General features: G+C 36.1%; 1 protein-coding gene across 1 annotated transcript; it reads left to right on the forward strand.

Annotated features, from left to right (window-relative positions):
- The first annotated feature begins 402 nt into the window (after positions 1-402).
- On the forward strand, positions 403-21,157 carry LOC141281851 (LIM domain-containing protein 1-like). Its single transcript, XM_073813653.1, has 4 exons — positions 403-605; positions 9,563-9,630; positions 15,779-15,841; positions 18,090-21,157. The coding sequence occupies exons 1-4, from the start codon at positions 440-442 to the stop codon at positions 18,246-18,248; spliced, it is 456 nt and encodes a 151-aa protein (XP_073669754.1). The 5' UTR covers positions 403-439; the 3' UTR covers positions 18,249-21,157.
- Positions 21,158-21,606: the final 449 nt, after the last annotated feature.

Genomic DNA, 21,606 nt, shown 5'->3' on the forward strand with positions numbered 1-21,606 from the left:
ATACGTATATTTAGATAAATTGTTCTATATCACAATTATACCTCGTAAAGTTGGTTTTATTATTGTGAAAATAAAGTAACAATTTATAACATATTGGCATTTGTATTGGCATAGTTTTACTACACATGTCGTGGTTACACAATGGTATGATGATGTTCTGATGCTACTTTGTGTTGGTTTTAGGCTTGTTTACTTTGAGACTTGATTACTCTCTCATTTTAATAATAGTACCATGGTGAGTGCATCAAATATAAATGCCTCTGCATTTGGGGGGGGGGGGTCATATGGGTCTGGTTGTTTACCAAATTACTCTCACATTACATCTGGTCCCCTCTTGTATAAAAATAGTATCAAATAATAATGACAATAATTGTTAAGTATATTTTATTATACTTATATGATATATTCTCTCGCTCCCTGCACACACACAGAGTTGACAATGTTAAAGGAAACAGAAAATATTTGCAGACTTATGTTGATGTTTTTTTATTTCTCTTTTGCAGGCAGTTGTGTGAAGTGCAGTAAGGCTGTTTATGGAGCCAGTCAGGCGTGTCAGGCAATGGGCAGCTTGTACCATGACAGTTGCTTCACCTGTAGTGCTTGTTGTAAGTTTATATTTATTCTGATTCTTAAACACCATGTTTATATTACTGTTTTGAGAGCCATTCTTGAATTGTTTGCTTCTGATATTTATGTGCATATATTTTGTTGGATGTATTTTTGAGTTGACATATGAGGCAGGACATAAGTTTTCAAAATAACAACAATGGCATCTGCAGTTAACATTGCAACTGATACACTGACTAGATAGTTGCACGGTATGAAAGAACTGATCCAATTTCCTCATCTGCAAAATAATATTGTGGACAATCAGACCAAAAGATTAGATGTGAGGGAAAATCTTAATAATGCAACAATACCTTGCAAAAATCTGCAAAATATATAAAAAACCCTTATACTTTGTTATATCATCTAATAAATAATTGAAATATTAGTTAAAATACATAATAATACTTATTTGTGGTTATAATTTTCAAGAGTTTGAAGATTTATAGCACTCTACACAGTTATAGAAGGATCATTTGTATTTTCAATCTAATCTTTTATATAGTGCTTTTCACAATTGTTTATTGTTCCAATGCAGCTTTACATTGAAACAAAGAAAATACAGAAAACACAGAAACAACTAAATCATGGCAGTTTTTAAATATACACTCTTAAAAATAAATGTGCTTAAAAGGTTCTTCACAACGATGCCATAGAAGAACCATTTTTGGTTACTCAAAGAACAATTTAGTCAAAGGTTCTTTAAAGAACCCTTTTCTTTTATATTTTTTTCATAATCTGAAGAACCTTTTATCAACACAAGAAACCTCTTATGATGTTATAGATGTTATCTTTATAGAACCATTTAAACAAAAACGTTCCTCTGTGACATCGTGAAGCACCTTTATTTTTAAAGAGTATATTTTAGAATGGAGTATATGAAGTTACATGGAGTTATTTCATTGTATTTTCTTATTTGAATAATGTAATAAGCTGGAGGTATTCAAATGTTTTACTAATAGAATAATGCAATAAATAATACTCCAATTCCAAATTTTATCTTTGAAACATGTATTTAAAATGATTTCCTAGTAGAATAATGTAATAATTATCAAAACAACCACAGAGTATTTACTACTTTTAAAACCGTGGATGATTCAGTGTTTTATAAGTTGGGTAAGGCCGCCACCAAGTGAATAATAGCAGAAATATGTATTGCCGTAAAAACTTGTCATTGGCAGGAAAGTGTTTTCTCTTAATTGACAAGATAACTCGTTAATGGTGGGGATAGAGTTAAGATTTTTTAATGTATACTACTGGGCTGCTGAATGCTTTATTCTGATTGGTTGAGAAATGTTCCACGCCTATGCATTATTTTTTGATAAAGCACATCTGAACCACCAGAGCAATGTCTCAGCAATGTCTGTGGTAACTGTGGTATAAGCAGAATAATTGAAGATTTGAAAATAATGCACACCTAAGGTGGTAATGCGGCATGAGGCAAAGCGAAGTCTGCTTAATTCTGATATGCAGAAGTCATGGTGAGGCTTGCATAAACACTCCTTTTTATGCCTTTAAAAAGTCTTGTTTTCTTGCAGTTTATTTAGCTCATCTGTGGTTTCTGGAAATGGGAAGTATTTAAAGGAAAATATGGATTTTTCTGAGCTTCTCCTCTACAGGACTGCCTTTAAGCCACAGTTTCGGTCTCTGCTTTGTTCTCGTTGTGTGTCCAGAGCATTGTTATGAGTGCAGTTAATGTGTCTGTGTGTATTTCCACATGTTTACATGAGTTGTGTGACTAAAGATAGTGAGAATAGTTTTGCTGGACAGAGTAGTTATCCTGCTGGAGAGGAATGTCGGGGGAGCGCGTGACTGAGGTTGGTTAACGGGTTAGATGGGCAGATAGTGGTATGTCCAATGTGTTATGTCAGCTGGAGTCGGTGGGGTAAAAAGACAAACAGGTGTTTGATATCTTAGGCCAGAAACATACCGTAACCAAGTACGCAGACCAAGACTCTTAGCCAACGAATTGTAAACTTGTGGTCTCATTGAACATTCTGTAGTGAGGAAGTGTTTATGCAGTACTTACCTATATTTACCTTTTAATGTCTGCATCGTTAACCCAGATCTTTGATATCTTTTGATATCTACACTCTTAGAACGGATAAAAACTTTACAATCAGGGCATTGTCCGCGAATACAAACATATCTGTGTTATTATTGAAACAAAACATTTTGTGTTACTTTGAACACAACTGGTTTATACAAAATTAACACAAAATGACACACATTGTGTAAAATAGCATAACACAAAATATAGGTAAAAAAACTAATAACATGTGGACTAGTGTACTAGTCACTAGTGTATCAAGTTCAACATGTGGACTTAATAAATGTAGTTACACTTAACAACATGTGCAAAAAGCCCCTTTGTCCTTACACTCAGTTGCACTTTTTCTGTTTAATAAGAACAAATTGTTAGGTTGTACAACTGAAAAAAGTCACATTTGTTTAATATTTTGTCAACCACTATACTGTAAGAAAAACAGTGGAGACTCTCGTAAGACCTAAAATCTCAACAGGCTACTAGGAAATTCTTTGCAATCTCTTTATCCATCATTAGACCTCAGAGAGTTACACAGGAAGTGACATACAGTAAACAGCTGCACAAGCAATCGGAGAGCATGATGTACATTCAGACTCTCTGCTGGCTTAAACAGAGGTGCTCCTGTGTGCTCCTTACAGACCACCAGCTCCTGGAGATCCTGTTTAAAACAGAGCCCCAGATGTTACTGACACAGTGTTAATGTGCTCATCAGGTTTCACCGTCTGAACCCATATTGGTGTGTTTTGTGTTCTCTGTTAAGTCTCTGTGTGTGGCAGAGACTGCACTGTGGTTTGTGTGAAGAAAAAGAGTACCTATTGTTCAGCTTTTATGGGAGGACAGCTTTGTTTGTGACCAAGACCTAACGCTCTCAATATCAGACCCACCAGAGATACCCTGACATTTAATTATGGCTTTTCCTACCACTGCTATGCAGACGACACTCAACTCCACTTGTCGTTCCACCCTGATGATCCCACAATTTTTGCCCACATCTCGGCATGCCTGAGGGACATCTCACTATGGATGAAGGATCACCATCTCCATCTTAACCTTGCGAAGACAGAACTGCTTGTCATATCATCTGAACCCAAGATTCAACACAACATTTCCATTCAGCTAGGTTCCTTGACCATCACGCCTTCCAGGACGCCAAAAACCTGGGAGTGGTCATTGATGATCGGCTTAGCTTCACGGAGCATGTTGCCAGCACCGCTCGCTCTTGTAGATTCATCCTCTACAATATTAGGAAAATTAGACCTTTCCTAGATGAGCATGCCACACAGGTCCTGGTCCAAGCTCTTGTCCTGTCCAGGCTGGACTACTGCAATGCCCTACTTGCAAGGCTTCCAGCCTGCACGACCAAACCCCTACAGATGATTCAGAACGCAGCGGCAAGAGTGGTCTTCAGTGAGCCAAAGAGGATGCACGTCACTTCTCTCTTTGTCAAGTTACACTGGCTTCCTATAGCAGCTCGCATCAAATTTAAGGCTCTGCTCCTGGCCTTTAAAACCATCACTGGGTCAGCACCCCCTTACCTTCACTTACTTATAGAGCCTTATGTACCCTCTCGATCCCTGCGCTCTGCCACTGAGCGACGGCTTGTGGTGCCATCTCAAAAAGGGAAGAAAATCACTAGCGCGTACCTTCTCAGGAACTGTTCCACAACTGTGGAATGATCTGCCGGTCGTGACACGATCTGCTGACACTGTAGCTGTCTTTAAGACTCGGCTAAAACCCATCTCTTCCGCCATTACCTCACTTACGCCAAACGGACTTACTATCCTTCTTTAGTTACCTTTCTCTTTATTTCTTTCTCTATTTACCGCTCTCTTTATCTCTAACTCATCTAAAAAAAAAAAATACTAACAACCCCTTGTCTATGTATATTGTGTTGGACTGTATGAGACTATTTCCAGTGCACTTATGTATTGCTGTTCTTGTGTTGCTATAATTGCTTCTATTGTTTACCTCACTAGTAAGTCGCTTTGGATAAAAGCGTCTGCTAAATGACAAAATGTAAATGTAATGTAATGTAATTAGTGTTTAAAGTTCTTCTGTCCCAAATGGTGCACTTTCGGTCTTGTGACCTTAAATAGGGGGTTTTCATGCTGATACGTAGAACTTTCGCTTTCAGCGATCTTTGTGCACGGCCACTTCCGGAATCCGGAGAATGACTCAGTTGAAGAAATACAGATTAATTTAGGGTTTAGTAATTTGTGTTGATATAGCTTTTATTGCCATAGACGTCACTAGTTCACTTTTGTAAGCGTATGGTGTTGAGATGCACCTTATGATGATGTTGCACTGCTGTTCATGGTATTATTATTTATGTATTAAAAAATCGTGCAATCATGTAATTCTTTTGTTAGGGGCCATTTTTACATAAGATGGAAAGGCATGTCTAATTTAATATGATGCCTGTCATTAATCATATTGACTAAACATCATATACTCGAAGGAAATGTAATACCATTTTATTAGTTAATACTGTTCAAATTTTTATTTATTTGTGAGAACACAAAACTTTATAGTAATATCATATATTCAATTTTATTTTATTATTGAATGTGTTGTTAGCAGCAATGCAATAGTCACTGGCCCTATTGGCCAATTGAAATATTTAAGCACAAAAAACGCGAATCAAATCTCAATACTTTACTCGCGCGTTGTTTGATAAGTTTTGTTTGCTTGCACTCCTCAACCGTGAGCCCGACACGTATATTAAGGCTTCAGACAGCATGCCGTACAACCAAATAGTAAAGACAGCAAGCAAATGACAACCGAGTTTATTTTTTCTTGCATAACATTTTAACACAAAATTATCTCAAAATGCCGTGATTATAGTAGTACACAATCATGTACACATTAAATAAATATGCCTGTCATAATCATATTGACTATACATCTTAATACTCAAAGGAAAGTTAATACCGTTTTTTTTTTGTGAGAACACAAAACTTTGCAGTAATACCATATATTTAATTCTATTTTATTCCTTTATATTTTATATATGAATAATTCCCCCATTTTCTATGGTTTCTTCTCTTGTTAAGCTGCTTTTAAAACACTGCAATGTTGTAAAAAGTGCCACATCATCCACTCAATTCAGTCAGGAATCCAAGAAAACGTAAGTAGGATTGCCGTTGTTTGTTCGATTTACAACAGAGCAGTGACATCTAGCCTTCGTTTCAGCCACTGTTGAACTGCACCGGAAGTGGCCAGTCACAAAGTTGACAAGTCCCGCCCATGAAACACGGAAGCATGAGAATCCCCTATTGGGCGTGCTCGCTTAACGGCAGGGCATAGTTTCTTTCCGCGTCTGTCTCGCACGTGCAAGACGTTCGACATGTCAGCAATACAAATGATTTCTTATTTAAATTGTTATATAAATTTTTTTAGGATAGATGAAGAAGAGTAGCAGAGACGGTGGTGTGTGTGCAAAATTGCCTTTGTGTAATTGTTTGTAGTGGAGTGTCCTGTTAAAATATTTTCTTGTGCATGTGCTGTTATACACGTTCTGTACTTGTACGACCACGGACCCTCCTGATGACGAAAATGACATCATGCGGATGGTGCGTGTATGCGGACGGCCCAAGTATATCTTTGGCTTTAGTCTACTAGGTACGGTGTCCCATCTGTCATTTTTATGCTCTGAAAGTGTGCTCATCAGCGCCCCCTTTGCACCCTTGATGCGTTTTTCAGCAAAGCCCACACTGCTTCAGGCTCCACATATTTTTTTCAATCCAGAAGTCCTTGTGAAAGAGCAATCAGACAACGGTCTTTTTCTATTTATAAATAATGTAATAACACAGATACATTTTTAAAGGACAAGTTCGGTATTTTAGACTTAAAGCCCTGTTTTCAGATTGTTTATGATGAAATAGAACGGTTTTGACTGAAATTTCGACATATGCGGCTGGCCCGAGAATTTTTGGGTGTTTGTTTTTCACCTACCACCTCTATAATGGCTTTATAGGTGCACAGGAACAATCCTTCCTAAAATGCATTAAACTTTTGTTTACAAAGACATGAAACTCACAGAGTGGTCAAGGGTGTTAACTGATGCTCACACAAAAATCGTCGCAAACCATGCACCCTATAAAGCCATTATAGAGGTGGGAGGTGATACAAGAAACACCCAAAAATTCTCGGGCCAGCATCATATATCGAAATTTCTGTCAAAACCGTTCTATTTCATCATAAACAATCTGAAAACAGGGCTTTAAGTCTAAAATACCGAACTTGTCCTTTAAAAATGTATCTGTGTTATTACATTATTTATAAATAGAAAAAGACCGTTGTCTGAAATAAATGCTAAAATACCGAACGTGTCCTTTAATAAATCCCTTGTAAGGACCAGTGTAGAGTATGTGTCATTTTAAATGTAGAAAAACACTATGTGGCATTTAATGCATCTGGCTAAGCAGTGATTTTTTTTTAACCGTAAACTCTTTCAGATTGCCAAGCAGACTTATTTAGCTTTGTCGTGATCTTATTTAGCTGTGAAATGCAGTAGCTTGCCCAAAAATAAAAATGTACTAACACTCATGTCATTTATTACATTCTGTCCCAAAGTTAACACGAACACAAATAAAAATGTTCATATAAAAATGCTGTCACTTACCTGACAGATATGCAGTTAAATTAAATAATTTTAACATAAAAGTTAAATTAAAGTAAAAACAATTAAATAGCGGGTTAATAAACATATTCTAAAATAGGAATTTTGGTTAATTGAAGGTATGAATTTATGACCAATATTATATTATCAGTTGAAAGAATTTTTTTTTTTGTTAATGCACGGTGTGTGTCGACACGTAACTACAGACCTTTCTATCCTTCCTTTTTGAAAACTTTTTTGAAATGTGTCCTGCTTGGTAGTTAAAAAAGAGACAACCTGCCCTTGTTGGATATTAATCCTCTGGACTGATCACATGACCGTTGAAAATGTAATGTTGCGTGAACATTTGATAATAGGGACTTTAAGCAACAGCCTCTGGTGGAACGGCAACGGCATTCTGGCGTTGTGTTGCGCATGCGCGAATTTAACTGCTACTTTGCGACGTTCTACTGTAACGGTCTACTACGGGAGAACAGCTGATTTGCCGTAGTCGCTACAACGTGAGAGATTATGTACATAAATATTATGTTTTATGGCATATGACATTGTAATTGCATCAGTTTATGATTTTACCAGTATTTTATATAATATGTGTTCGAATGTTTTAAATTTAAGCTAATTTTAAAGATTTTTAAGTATTCAACATTTTCAGTATTGCTTAAATCTAGGTTTTTAGACTTATTTACATCATACAATAGTAAAAACTCTTCTTCTGACAAAATATTGTCATTTAATGCCAGCAATCCTTCTTCTCTTGCTTTTTTAAATGACATATTTTTGCATCTTAATAAATGAATTAATACCGCGTTGCGCTGTCCTGTTTACGTTTGCTTAGTGATTTTTACGTTCTTGGCTACGGTGGTCTGACAGCTTACTTCCGGTCGCCGTAGCCGTTCCATTCCCAGCTGTTGCTTAAAGTCCCTAATGTATGAATCCTGGTTCTGTTGTTGATCTGTTGCTGTTGTTTGTACGTTCAAATTTAATAAAATTTTTGTATTGTTTTTACAGACACACAGACAACCATCAGCTGTATTTTTACTCAATGACAATTTAATATTAAAGTTAATGGTTAATGTTTGGTTAATAAGCTGCTGTTGTCAGTTGGCAAAAGCAATCTTCTAAAGCAATAGGAGTGTGTGAGAAGTTTGTGTATGATATTTTGTCATGAGACTTGCCAGAACTAATCGGAAGTGGGACATGCCACTATATTTAAATTTGGCACTGGCTTGTTTTAAGTTTGAATTGGTTTCAATGTCGCTAAATAAGTTCACAAGATATTAATAGTTTTCTTACATACACATAATTTAGCTTTTTATCAACACATTGGAGTTGGCTGGATTACATTTATTATGGATGTATGTGCTTATATTAGCCAAAATAGTGGCATAATTTAAAATTGTATAGACTATGTTTAGCTAAAGCAAGGAAGTCATATACATATTGTGCAACATTTTGGTGAACTCTTTAGGTTGTATAAGTTCCACTGTGTTTTGTAAGATGACGGCAGTAACATGAATGCTTTCATTGACTTTAAAGAGGCTTATAAAGGGTTAACTACATCAGCCTGAAAGACAGAAATGTGAGGAATGTGCTTTCCTGTGGGACAGGGGTTGTTTGAATAAGAAGATTTGTCTGTCTGTCTTTTGGGGTTTAAAGCCAAAAACAGCCCGGATTGGGACAGGAAGTTCTCACCGTGGACTGGAAAGCAGCAGCCGATCACTATCTGAGTTTTTTAAATGTCTTTGTGTGCTCAAAGAGTGCTGACGATTTCTTACTTGGTTTAGTGGGTCTGTTTATTGAATTTAGTCCAATCCCTTTTTCAAAACACACTTTGATTTATTTTTACTCTATATTCATTCATCCAATTCAGTTAGCATGTCACAAATATCTAACTTTTTTATTTAACTTTGATTTATGCCAAAGAAACAGAATAACCTTACATAACTTAACCTTACATAGTATTAACAGATTTAGCTTGGTTCAAATCAGTGGTTGGGTTTGTTCGTATTTTGGCATTGTCAGTGTACACGGGTTAATAAGCTATAATATAAATGCAACAATTGTGCACATATCTGATTGTGGAACAATTATGACATCAAGACTAGCGTAAAAAAACAATAACTTCAAAATGTCAATATTTGTATTGTTGATTTTTGCCAGATTTTAGTGTTTTGTTGTACACACTCATTTTTTTTTTCTTTTTTAATTTAATAAGGAATATTTATTATGTGCAGCCCTATTATGATGATGTTTCAATTGCAATAGTTGGTAATTTGTGTTCTATGCAGGTCGAAGGCTCCGGGGAAAAGCTTTTTACTACGTCTGTGGGAAAGTGTTTTGTGAAGAAGACTTCCTGGTAAGTTGTCTTTCAGTCTTATTATAAGGACTTTGCATGTCGGAAGTCCGGGGAGTACAAATCATAGATAATTAAGTATATAATATACGAATATGTGGTCTTTGGTGACAATGTTACTGGCATTACAGAACGGAGTACTGTTTAGATTAGGGATGCCCCAATCAGGATTTTTGCAGCCGATGTCTTCGTGATTGGCCGATATCAATGCAAGCTGAGTCCCAATTCAAAGGCTGCGACCTTTTAAGGACGTATTTTAAGACCGATTGCGTCACAGCAGCGCGACTTAAGGCCAGTAAGGCCGTCGCAATTCAAAGGATGCTTAGAATGAAGCCTCAAAATGCGTCCTCATTTCTCCGCGCTGTTAAGGATAGAACGAATGGATCCTTAACAGCCGAGGATATCCCAAGAGTCATTGCGCGTCTGCAACGGCTGCATATAATGGGTGGATATTCTAAAATAAACAATTAAAACCTTTATTAAATAAAAGTGTATTTATCAGAAAACATTTTTTCTTGTCACTGTTTTAGTATTATAAGTTATGTTTTGTGTTAATAATATTCTTTTTATGTTGCGTATATTTATAAGGTTGATTAATTTGGTATACTGTTGAATAGTTTAATATACATCAACGTGTCATATTTCTAAAATAAATTAATGATTTTTCTGATGTCATATTTATTTTAATAAGTCAGAAACGTGCAGGTGGGCGCGTGCAGCAGGTGACGCTAATTATGGGTCCTCCGAAGGTTAGACCGTCTCATTTCAGTTCTCTTCGCAAAATTCTGAGGCTTCCACCTTGAAAGACCGAGTGCTCACCTTTTAAGGTCGAGTGCTCATAAGGTTGCAGCCCTTGAATTGGGACACAGCTGCAGATACTGATTCTTCAAGCTTTTTGATGACTGTAAAAAATTTTCTAGATAAAGTAATACCACAGATGTTGCCTTTGTTATATTACTTAAGCAGTAATTATGTATATTGTTGTTTTACTAGAGAATCAAATAAATGAGCACAACAAATATTTCTTATGCAAAGAGAAATTTAATATGCCTTTTTAAAAGGCTTATGTCTGTTAAAAGTAATGAAAAAAAAAAACACTTCACAGTCTTTACTGTATGAATGAAATATAGACACATTCATAAAAAGTACAAAAGTTCTTCAGTGAAGAGCAGAGAATGATTTTATTGAGAGATGAATTAGGTGACTGTAGCTTGAAGATGTGAGAGAGATCGCTCTGTACACGTGCACTGATGACAGGCAGTTGTGTGTGCACTTGTCGAGTGTATGCAAACAAAAAAGATCTTCCTAGTCGACTAGTAGTCGTTCATTTTCGCTATTATTCGACTAGTCAAATTTTTATGATATCAATGTATTATTTAAATATATATATGGTGGAGGGGGCATCTGATAATGGTTTGAGTTTCAGGGATGCGAAAGAACTTTACACTCTTAGAACGAATGTGTTAAAAACAACACATTGCTAGTGCTGCCACTAACGACTAATTTTCTAACGACTAATCTTTCGACTAATTTTTCGAATAGTCGACTATTCTAAACGACTAATTAAAAAAAACTCAAGTGTTTGTTATTTCATTGTCCATTTTATTTTGAACTCACCGGTGTCATAAACAATATGAATAACTTAAATGTTACCAAATAAAAAATTACAATGTAAACAATATAAATAATAATAAAAACTTCCAGTGCAAAGTAGATGCATAACAGAAATATGAAATGTTTCACTTCTACTCTTTGATCTTATATTGCATTTTAACACAACTGAATGCTATTTTACATATTATCTGTTCTGTTGTAGCCTATAAAATAGTGCCTAAACATGACCCATCACCTCGTTTTTTATCCAAACAGCTGTTCCTTTAACTGCTGCTAAAATCCTGATTTAGATATGCAAAAATCACCATACATTTACATTGTAGCTTTACTGCTGTTGCTCTTCTCATAATTGTTGTTGTGTTTTGAGCCATTTCTTGATTTTAAATGCGAGTGATATAGCGCAGACAATTCGGTGCAAATTCAGAAATATAAGAGAATACACTGTTGTTGTTACATAGACTACAGAACACGGCATACAGCATCATAGGGAGGGAGAAAGCTCGCACACAGACTCACACTACTGCTAATCTTTCTTCAAGTCATGTTAACTCGATCAGTCGTCTTTGTCAGAGACATCTGTGAATGTTGACGTTTACGCAAAAAAGAAAGTACATTAAAAACACTGCCACCTTTTCACTGTCACGTAAGAGAGAGGCGCGCGCGGTCGAGGCGCTGCAAGCAACATAAGTGATAGAGAGAGAGAGAGAGAGAGAGAGAGAGAGAGAGAGAGAGAGAGAGAGAGAGAGAGAGACGCGCTGAACACTCGCAGCAATGAATTGAGCCGTTTAAAATAGTAAAATAAAAATGTAAATGGGAATCATGAAAAATCTATTTGTTGTGTCCAGTGTTGATTCCGTGGCGGAATCACGAGCAAACACTGATAGCCTTTAACATCCAAATACAGAGTCATTGTACTTCTCAAAAGAGTTAATAAAACAGTACTGACTAGCTCGCCGTTTCATTAATAATCATATAACAGTTACTTACGTTGTCCTATTCTCTGTGGGTGTATCGTCAATAACTCCCGAGTGTTTTCGTTTGAGATGCTCGTGCATTGTCGTTGTGCTCCCGTGATAAGCCGGCGACGTTTGGCACGGTGTAACAGACCACTCTTTTATCACAACTTGGCTTAAAATACTTTCATACTTCGGAAGCTTTCCGACTCATAATTCCATAGACTCACCTGCCACCGGCAATTTTTCAAAAATAAAGCAGTGAAGGCAGAGGGAGAGGGAAGAAAGATGATAGCGTAGCAGATTAACCAGCAGGGCGCGCACAGCGCACAGACTGGTGTGGAGGTGAATTACATTGAGCCATTTGAGACATGAGACAGAATTACAGTGGGCCGTTTGAGACGAAAAAAAATAAATATGCGACTCCTCGACTAAAAAAATTGCCGTCGACAAATTTTCATCGTCGATTACGTCGACTACGTCGACTATTCGCGGCAGCACTACACATTACTGTTGATTCTGGGACAACACACTAAATGTATTGTTCCAGAATTCACCCATCTCTGTGTTATTATTGAAACAACACATTTTGCGTTACTTTTAACACAACTTGCGTTATATTTTAACACAAAATCAACACAAAATTACACATAATGTGTTAAAAGCTTAATGCACAAAGATCTGTAAATCCTTTTTAAGAGTGTATGTGTAACATTTCTAACATTGTTTTAACGTTAAAGAGACATACTGCATAATAATAAGCCTTTAAAATATTAATTAAGCGCACATTAGATATGTGTAACATGTATCATGCCTGCAATACCCAAAGGCCAAAGAGTGTAGCGAGGTAACTACATATGCCAAATTGATGTACAGTATGTGTTCGTTCCAATGCATATCCAGCTCTTAATGTCATTATAACAGCTTAAACTGGGGTTGCTTGTCTTTTGGTGGGGTCAATTTAAGTTAAATAGATTTCTAGTCAGTAAAACTTTGATTTGATTGCTGTTAGACAACTGATTATGTCTTGAGATGTAAACCTTTTGTAAATGAGGGGTTCTCAAACTTTACAAAAGAGAAATATTCCAAGGACCCGCTTATAATACTAATAGTCATTAAAGTGATATTTTGTCTAAAAAATGAAAATTACCCCATGGTTTACTCAAGCCATCTGAGATACATATGTCCATCATCTTTCAAACAAACACATTTTCAGGTATTTAAGAAAATTGTATAGATCTTTCAAGATTTTTAACAGTTGAAAATGGGGTCCACTTCCTTCAAGCCCAAAGAATGTGCATCCATCCTTCAGAAAAGTAATCCACACTGCTCCAGGGGGATCATAAAGCCCTCCTGAGGGTAATCGTTTTTTTTTTTTTTTGGTTTAAAATTCTTCGTTTTAACTGTGACTAGCGCTGTTTAGCTCCTGGCTCTGTTCCTCCACCCCCTGCGATCGTCACTACCCACTACATCGCTCCACAACATACGCTCACTACGCTGTTACTTTCTCATGAAGGCAGAAGAGTTCAAGACGGGTCATTACTGAAAGCATCGATTACCCTCAGAAGGGCCTGTATTTATCCCCCTGGAGCCATGTGGATTTACTTTTGTGAAGGATGGATGCACATTTTTTGGACTTGAAGGAAGTGGGCCCCATTTTTTAACCATTATAAACTCAAACGTTAAGGGTGAGTAAATCTTTGGGTGATTTTTGTTTGTGGGTAAACTATCCCTTTAACGTCCCTATGAAATCAAAACTGACAATTCTTATTTTTCTATAGAATATTGCAGTGTATATTATAAACTGTGTATGCTAGTCTTTTTTTTTTTCAAAAAATTCAAGTAATACACTTGTATCAAAATCTGAAAATATACTTCCGGCCTCTAGCGATCCTTCTCTGAAGACGACAGTTCGATGGCTTGGGCAGAGCATCTGATAACCCCACCCCCTACAAAGCAAAATCCCCAGAGTTAAATTAAAACCACTGGGTGTATATGAAGAGGTTGGTTCCAAAATGCAATTAACGCCATTTAAAGAAAAGTTGTTACTGCCAAAATCAGTATTATATCAGGTTAGTATTTAAAAGTAAATTATTAGTTTTACGCAAAATACAATATCCGCCGTGTTATTCTGTCATCTTTTCTCCCTTTTTTCCCAAAACCAATAAACGCCACTCCTCCTTTTCTGCAGAATGCAATAAATCACATAAATTATGTAAATTAATGCCATTAATGTTTATTTTTTAAATTGGTGTATACCACTGTTCAACTAAATGAATGTAACATGTCACAGATGAATGCACATTTATATATTGATTCAATAGATTTATAGCATTTTGAATTTTTTTTAATAATAAATCTTTGAAAATCAAGTTATGTTATTATAACCTAAAGATGCTATGTGAAAGTTTGTAACAGAAAATAGTGGTTTTCATTTTGTCACTTTCTTGGTTACTTAGATATAGATGTTTTCTGTTTCATTTAAAGTCACCATTATGGTGAGTGGTGTTTGTTTTAGTTGAATTTGACTCTTAGCTTGCTAGCTTTTTCTAACTGTTATAACTGTTTGTGTTTAAAACATGTTTGTTATGGCAAAGAAAGACAATAGCACAATTATATGGTGGTGATGAGCACATAAGTTCTAAAGATCATCATCTAGAAAATTTATGCATTCATTTAGTGTTTGCACACAAAAATGTGATACTACAGTATGAGACAACAATGGTGACAATAAAATGAAAAGCTGCATGCTGCAATGCATGCTGGGTATCAACAAATTACAAATTTCATCGAGGACTCCCAGAATGCAATGCTCCATGAATAATGAATGAACATTTTACTTTGATTCTTGATGTTTTGTGTGTCTAATATAGTTATAGCAGCCCTAAAAACTAACAACTAAGAGTCAAGTCCAACTAAAACAAACACTGTTCACCATAATGGTGACTTTAAATTAACCAGTGAACATCTACGCCTATGTTAAGAAAGTAACAAGTAAAATGATGTATAGCACTTTTCACAGTTCTTTATTGTTCCAAAGCAACTTTACATGAAATAGAAACAAGGAAAATACAGACAATCAAGAAATAACAAAAGCATTGCAGTTTTTGTCTTAAAAGCTTTTTAAAAAAACTGGCGTAGTTCTTATAAACTCAAACAGTAAAGTGACTAAGGTTACTTTAAATGCTTCAATTTCTGTGATGTTCTCAATAAAGCTATACTTAATATAATAATCACTGTATTTTCTCAATTTAGTGTCGGCTTAGCTGTACTTTGAAAAAATGTCTCCATGCTTGCCATTTAGCAGCAGGAACAGTTCATTATGCTTTGAGTGAGTGGTTTATGACCATTTGTTGAGATGTGTCACACTCAGTATAGGGTTCTCATAAGGTTTTTTAATAATACAGCACAATTTTATAATTTTATATAGCATATAATTTCACAGACCCCCTGGCTATGGATTGCTGTCTGTCATTGCGGACCCCACTTTGAGAACCCCTGGTGTAGAATATGGCAAATTAAGTGATGAAAAAGGACTAAGAGTTGGTGTGAGCGGTAAACTCTTCTGTTCTTGTCTTTAACAGTATTCTGGGTTCCAGCAGTCTGCTGATAAATGTAATGTGTGTGGACATTTAATCATGGATATGGTGAGTGTGCTGTATTACCATACTTTGCATTAGTCATTGCATTAATATGTCCTACTTATACTAATAGTGCTAATAAATTGCTAAAATGCAAGCTCATAAGCAACCGGTAAGAAGTGAGACATGCATATACCGTAAAACTTCAAATAATAGCCCGGGCTTTTATTTTCCCAAACCTATCGTTACACCAGGCGTCTAAAAGAGACAGGCGTCTATAAGAGACAGGCTTTTAATTTAATTGTTCCAGCATGACAGCAGGAGGTTACCACATATTACGTTTTATTTATAATTTGAATGTGTTTAACAAATTAGTTTGTGTAAGAATAACAGTATTAAATTATTGGCAGCATAAATAAAACATACGAGGATATGCTTTTTTATTGGTTGTTGCGTGAAATCTTACCCAGATACAACAGTGCTATTTTCTGATTGGCTATTGTGTAGCGTCTTTCTTTTTTTTGGATTGGCCCGCTCGACTAGAACTCCAGGGGAGACGGGCTTGATAGAGAGAGCAGTGCGGCCAGATACATTTTGGGCACTGCAGTATATTAAACATGAAAAATAGTGTTTCCGCGTGAGAAATACAATGTGTGGCGGGCTATTAATAGCGGCCTCAAAACACTACCGGCCCACCCGGAAAAGTCCCGACTCTCCCAATTGCCACTTCGCTACTGTCATCATCGCTGCAATCCTGGCGACGAAGCTTGTTGTGTTGTCATAGTGATGAGTAATGGAACGACTGCGTCTGTCACGTGACATCTACCGGTAATCAAAACTTTAGCGTGTGCAATCTGCACCATAGAACTGGATTAAACAGACGATCTGATGGGTTTTAGAAGATTAAATACAACCCGAAACTAAAAAACAGACCAGGCCTTTATTTGAGACAGGCGTTTATTTACCCAAACCTGTTGTCACACCAGGCTTCTAAATGAGACAGGCTTCTATTTGGGACTAGGCTATTATTTGAAGTTTTACGGTATATGTATATATACATACATAAACACACACGCACTTCTTACTTATGATCTTGCATACTAGCAGTTTATTAGTACTATTAGTATATAGCCATATATATATATTTGTGTGCGTGTGTTTGTGTATGTGTATGTGTATATATATATATATATATATATATATATATATATATATATATATATATATTGTTGTGTATGTATGTATGTATATATTTATGTATATATTTATGTAGAATACCCCTGATGAAAAGTGGCTATTTTGCCACTTTAAAGAAGCTATAATTTGGGTTTTATTTCTTTGTTTTTTTACATTTGGTTGGTTACTACATAATTCACATACTTTCATTCAACATTTTAATGGGCGATGTAAAAAACTTAGGATTACAATTAATTAAAAGATAAATAAATTAATGTTTTGACATGATGCAGTAAAGGAAATATAATTATTAGGAAATACAAAGACCATTAGAAAAAGTGTAATGGTCAACTTGAGCAATGTGAAACATCTCAGCCAACAATATTTGTGAAACCTGACAGGCAAATAATTATTTTCAGTATATAACAGAATATTATTCTATATCTATTATTAAGTATACTACACATTTGCTAGTGGTACTGCTGTAAATGGGTCCTGACTTCATGACTTTTCCCGCTTAACCATGTTGCAGATTATCTTACAGGCTGTCAGTTCATTAAATGATAAGCTATTTTCTCATGAAAGCATTTTTTTCAGCTAGCAAAGCCATTTCTTAACTGTATTGTTACAGCTATAGTAATTATAACATTTTCTGGACATATTTGGTATTAAATGGAGGTTAAATACTTCATACGGCTAGATCATACTGCTTTTCTCTTGATTTTTTATGTATATGAAGTACCTTAGAAGTAATGAGAGTGCATTAGATTTATATTTTGATTTTATTTTTATGAAAAATGTGTATGTGTAACAGAATACATGTATTGTTATTCTCTACCAACCCTGCACACAGCACACATAACCGTTGTTTAAACAGACCTCATGAGCCGATGTAGTGTGTTGTAACACGACTCACATGTTGCTCTTTAAGAATCACGCAATTTCGAAGAAAGGAGCGTCTACACAAATGCAGCCATTATGCAGTTATGAAAGCCCAAAAGTCTCCCTCAATTCCTCATTATAAACAGGAAGTGGATTTGTTTTGATATTGTTTAAGGCTGTATCCTGACTATTTATGTATATATTATACACATTGTGTCTTTTTTCGGCAGCATGTTAACACGTTTTTCCGCTTCAGATTCTGCAGGCGCTGGGGAAGTCTTACCACCCAGGCTGTTTCCGCTGTGCCATCTGTAATGAGAGTTTGGATGGTGTGCCTTTCACTGTGGACACAGAGAACAAGATCTACTGTGTCAAGGACTACCACAGGTGGGTGCACGCAGGTCTTATATTCTAATATTGCTTATAATGTTGACCCAAAGCTTAGAATCCCAAATTTTGTGTGTTTGAATTTATGATGGTTAGCCTAGGGTAGAACTGAAGGCTTAAAGGGATAGTTCAGCCAAAAATTATATTAAACCCATGATTTACTCACCCCGAAGCCATCCGAGATGCATATGTCCATCATTTTTCAGACGAACACATTTTCAGTTATTTTAGAAAATGTTTTATATCTTCCAGCTGCTAAACAGTAAAGTTACGAGGTTTAGCTCATTCAAGTCAAAAAAATTTGCATATCCTTTCCTTAAGAAATCCAAACGGCTTTAGGATGATAAACAAAGGTGTTGTTGTAGAAATATCCATATTTAAAACTTTATAAACGAAAATAACTAGCTTCCAGTAGCGCCTAGATAAGACTCTTATGCCTCGGTTGTGATCATTTAGAGCCCTTTGAAGCTGCATTGAAACTGTTAAATATTTCCTTCGACTGAACAAAGAAAGACATCAACATCTTGGATAACATGGGGGTGGGTAAATTATCAGGATTTTTTTATTAAAGTTGGATATTCCTTTAATATTCCTCTTATTTGTAGTTTCTGTCTGCCTTTATTTTAAGGTAGTGTTTTGCAAATACAAAGCTATCTGGTTTCGCATTCAGTTTTCATATTTATCACCCCACATGTTCTTGAAAATAAGAAAGCCGGGCTCTTCACTCCAGCAGGACACAATTGATGGAGAGCAAATAATATAAAAAAGTAATGTCTCTTTATATGAAGTTTATTTAACATAGTTCGGGAGGAGCATGGTCATGTGATCCAACCAATCAGTGCAAAGAGGTGCCTATAAATGGCAGTCCCTCACCTTTGTCCCCTGACAGATTTGTTGCATCATCCCTCCTCCACCCCATAACCTCACTAGATTCATTTATCACAGTTAAAGAGAGGGGAGTACTCTGGGTTCGGGCTAAAATTCTGAGCTCGAAGCCTATATTTCTGGAATAGTATTGTATCATATTCTGCTCTTTATTACGATCATAACTGGGAGAGGAACAATTAACACCAGATGAATACAAAAATAAAACTAGACATTTTTTTCTTTAGTGGATGATAGAGAAGTGCTGTGTTGTGAAGTATTCTACATAATTTCTTTAACAAGCGTTTTCCTACCAGTAGTTCAATGTATTTTTAGTGATTTTTATTGGTGCTGAGGGTCTGTATGAGAGTAAAAGCCCTGCTGCTCTCCAAATTCTTCTCATGCATACTTTGCAGTGAACTGGGTGATTTCAAACCCTTAGACAGTCTGTCAGATGGTGACCATATGCAGCTGAAATTAACGCATGGAAGTAAATGCTGCCTTGTCACTCTTTCCGTCTGGAACTTAACTATTCTCAAGCTTAAGAGCCAAAACAATTTGCAGTCTAGTCCTATATCCTTTTTTCCACTCACTATTGAAACCCTGGCTGCACACACTTAAACTTCATTTGGACACAGTAATAAAATATATTTTTAAAGAAAGATTATCTTAAAAGAATATTATTTACAAATAAGAATAAATGGCACAAACACATAACTCTCTCCTTTTAAAAATAAAGGCATGCATGCGTTGTCGCGGCTACGCATCTGGTCGGAACTTTACTTCATGTTTCTGTTTGTTTAATGGTCTGACTAGTGGCTAAAATGAACTCTGGAACAAATACCTCATTAAAATGATAAATGTTTTGGTTTCCTAAAGACACAGGAAGACGGCGATCATGAATAATAACCACTATGTGAAGGGAGGTTTGGCAGCCGGTTTGTAGTTAAGATTTGTATACATTATAGTAAACATTTTACACTGCAACGTTAGCTCGGTGTTATTTTTCATACGCTTTAGCTATGAAATATGAACTAAGGTAATCTACTTGTTGTTAATTTTCCTTGTTATCTGAAACAAACTACTCTTAAAGAACTTTTTACTAGGGATGCACCGAATATTCGGCCACAGAAAATTTTCAGCCGAAAATAGCCCAAAATAGCATTTTCGGCTTTTGGCCGAAAGACTTTTATCACCGAAACAATACGGCCGAAATGTTGTGATGACGCAAACAGAAACCGCGACCTGCACGTGCTTGTCTGAAGCAACATGTATGCAGCGTGGATGTATTTAACCGCAAAAAGGCGCTAAAGTACGCACAGAGGCACATGCGGTTGTGTCCGGTCCAGACGTGATCATCACAGTGAGTACGCTCTTCAAAGATCAGAACTCTTGATGTGTAAACTTTAGAGAGAGTCGCGCAAATGTGTCTCATACTGTATAGTCCATTAACATACATGTGCAGAATAAAGCAATGAAAAACAACGTAAAGTTTTTATGCTGCGCTGTTTGGGATTCGCCTTCGTTCTCTGTGCGCGCGCGTTTAAGTGCTCTCAATAGTGCACACACAAGTGAGACGCAAACAAGCTGTTATTGTTTCTGTTATTGACAGGGCACATATAAACAAAATTATCTCCAAAGCATTCTTTTTCTAATAAAAACATTTGTTTATGTCTTAAGTGTATGTATAGATTACAGTCATAAACCAGTCTCTGCTTACAGTAACCTCAAATAACCTACTGAAGTCTAACAAAGAGACAAATAGCTCTAAAAATAATAATATAATATTTAATTTATACAATAAAGACAGTGTTATGACTCATTTAATTTGATTTCTGTACCAAATGCTAATGTTAGCCCTTATTAATGTGCAGCTTTGTTCTTTTTTATAAATGTTTGTAATTTCTTTATTTGTTATTAGATTTTCCCCACCCCCTTTTTGCTGATCTGAAAAATAATCCGATCCATGCCTCAAAAACTGTAATGTGATCTGAACCGTGAGTTTTGTGATCTGTAACAAACCCCTAGTAAAGTTAGTACACAGTGATAGCCATAAATGCATTTGTACTAATAATTGGCATACCGTAAAACTTCAAATAATAGCCTAGTCCCAAATAGAAGCCTGTCTCATTTAGACGCCTGGTGTGACAACAGGTTTGGGTAAATAAACGCCTGTCTCAAATAAAGGCCTGGTCTGTTTTTTAGTTTCGGGTTGTATTTAATCTTCTAAAACCCATCAGATCGTCTGTTTAATCCAGTTCTATGGTGCAGATTGCACACGCTAAAGTTTTGATTACCGGTAGATGTCACATGACAGACGCAGTCGTTCCATTACTCATCACTATGACAACACAACAAGCTTCGTCGCCAGGATTGCAGCGATGATGACAGTAGCGAAGTGGCAATTGGGAGAGTCGGGACTTTTCCGGGTGGGCCGGTAGTGTTTTGAGGCCGCTATTTATAGCCCGCCACACATTGTATTTCTCACGCGGAAACACTATTTTTCATGTTTAATATACTGC

This window comes from Paramisgurnus dabryanus, unplaced genomic scaffold, assembly GCF_030506205.2.
Source record: "Paramisgurnus dabryanus unplaced genomic scaffold, PD_genome_1.1 h2tg000362l_1_23523__unordered_in_group12, whole genome shotgun sequence".
NCBI lineage: Eukaryota > Metazoa > Chordata > Actinopteri > Cypriniformes > Cobitidae > Paramisgurnus > Paramisgurnus dabryanus.

What these genes read in the sequence shown, in the direction of transcription:
- LOC141281851 (XM_073813653.1), top strand. Translation starts at nt 440, where the DNA reads ATGTTAAAGGAAACAGAAAATATTTGCAGACTTATGTTGATGTTTTTT. An exon ending in TTTGTGAAGAAGACTTCCTG is followed by an intron (nt 9,631 to 15,778) that starts GTAAGTTGTCTT and finishes TGTCTTTAACAG; the next exon opens with TATTCTGGGTTCCAGCAGTC. An exon ending in GACATTTAATCATGGATATG is followed by an intron (nt 15,842 to 18,089) that starts GTGAGTGTGCTG and finishes TTTCCGCTTCAG; the next exon opens with ATTCTGCAGGCGCTGGGGAA.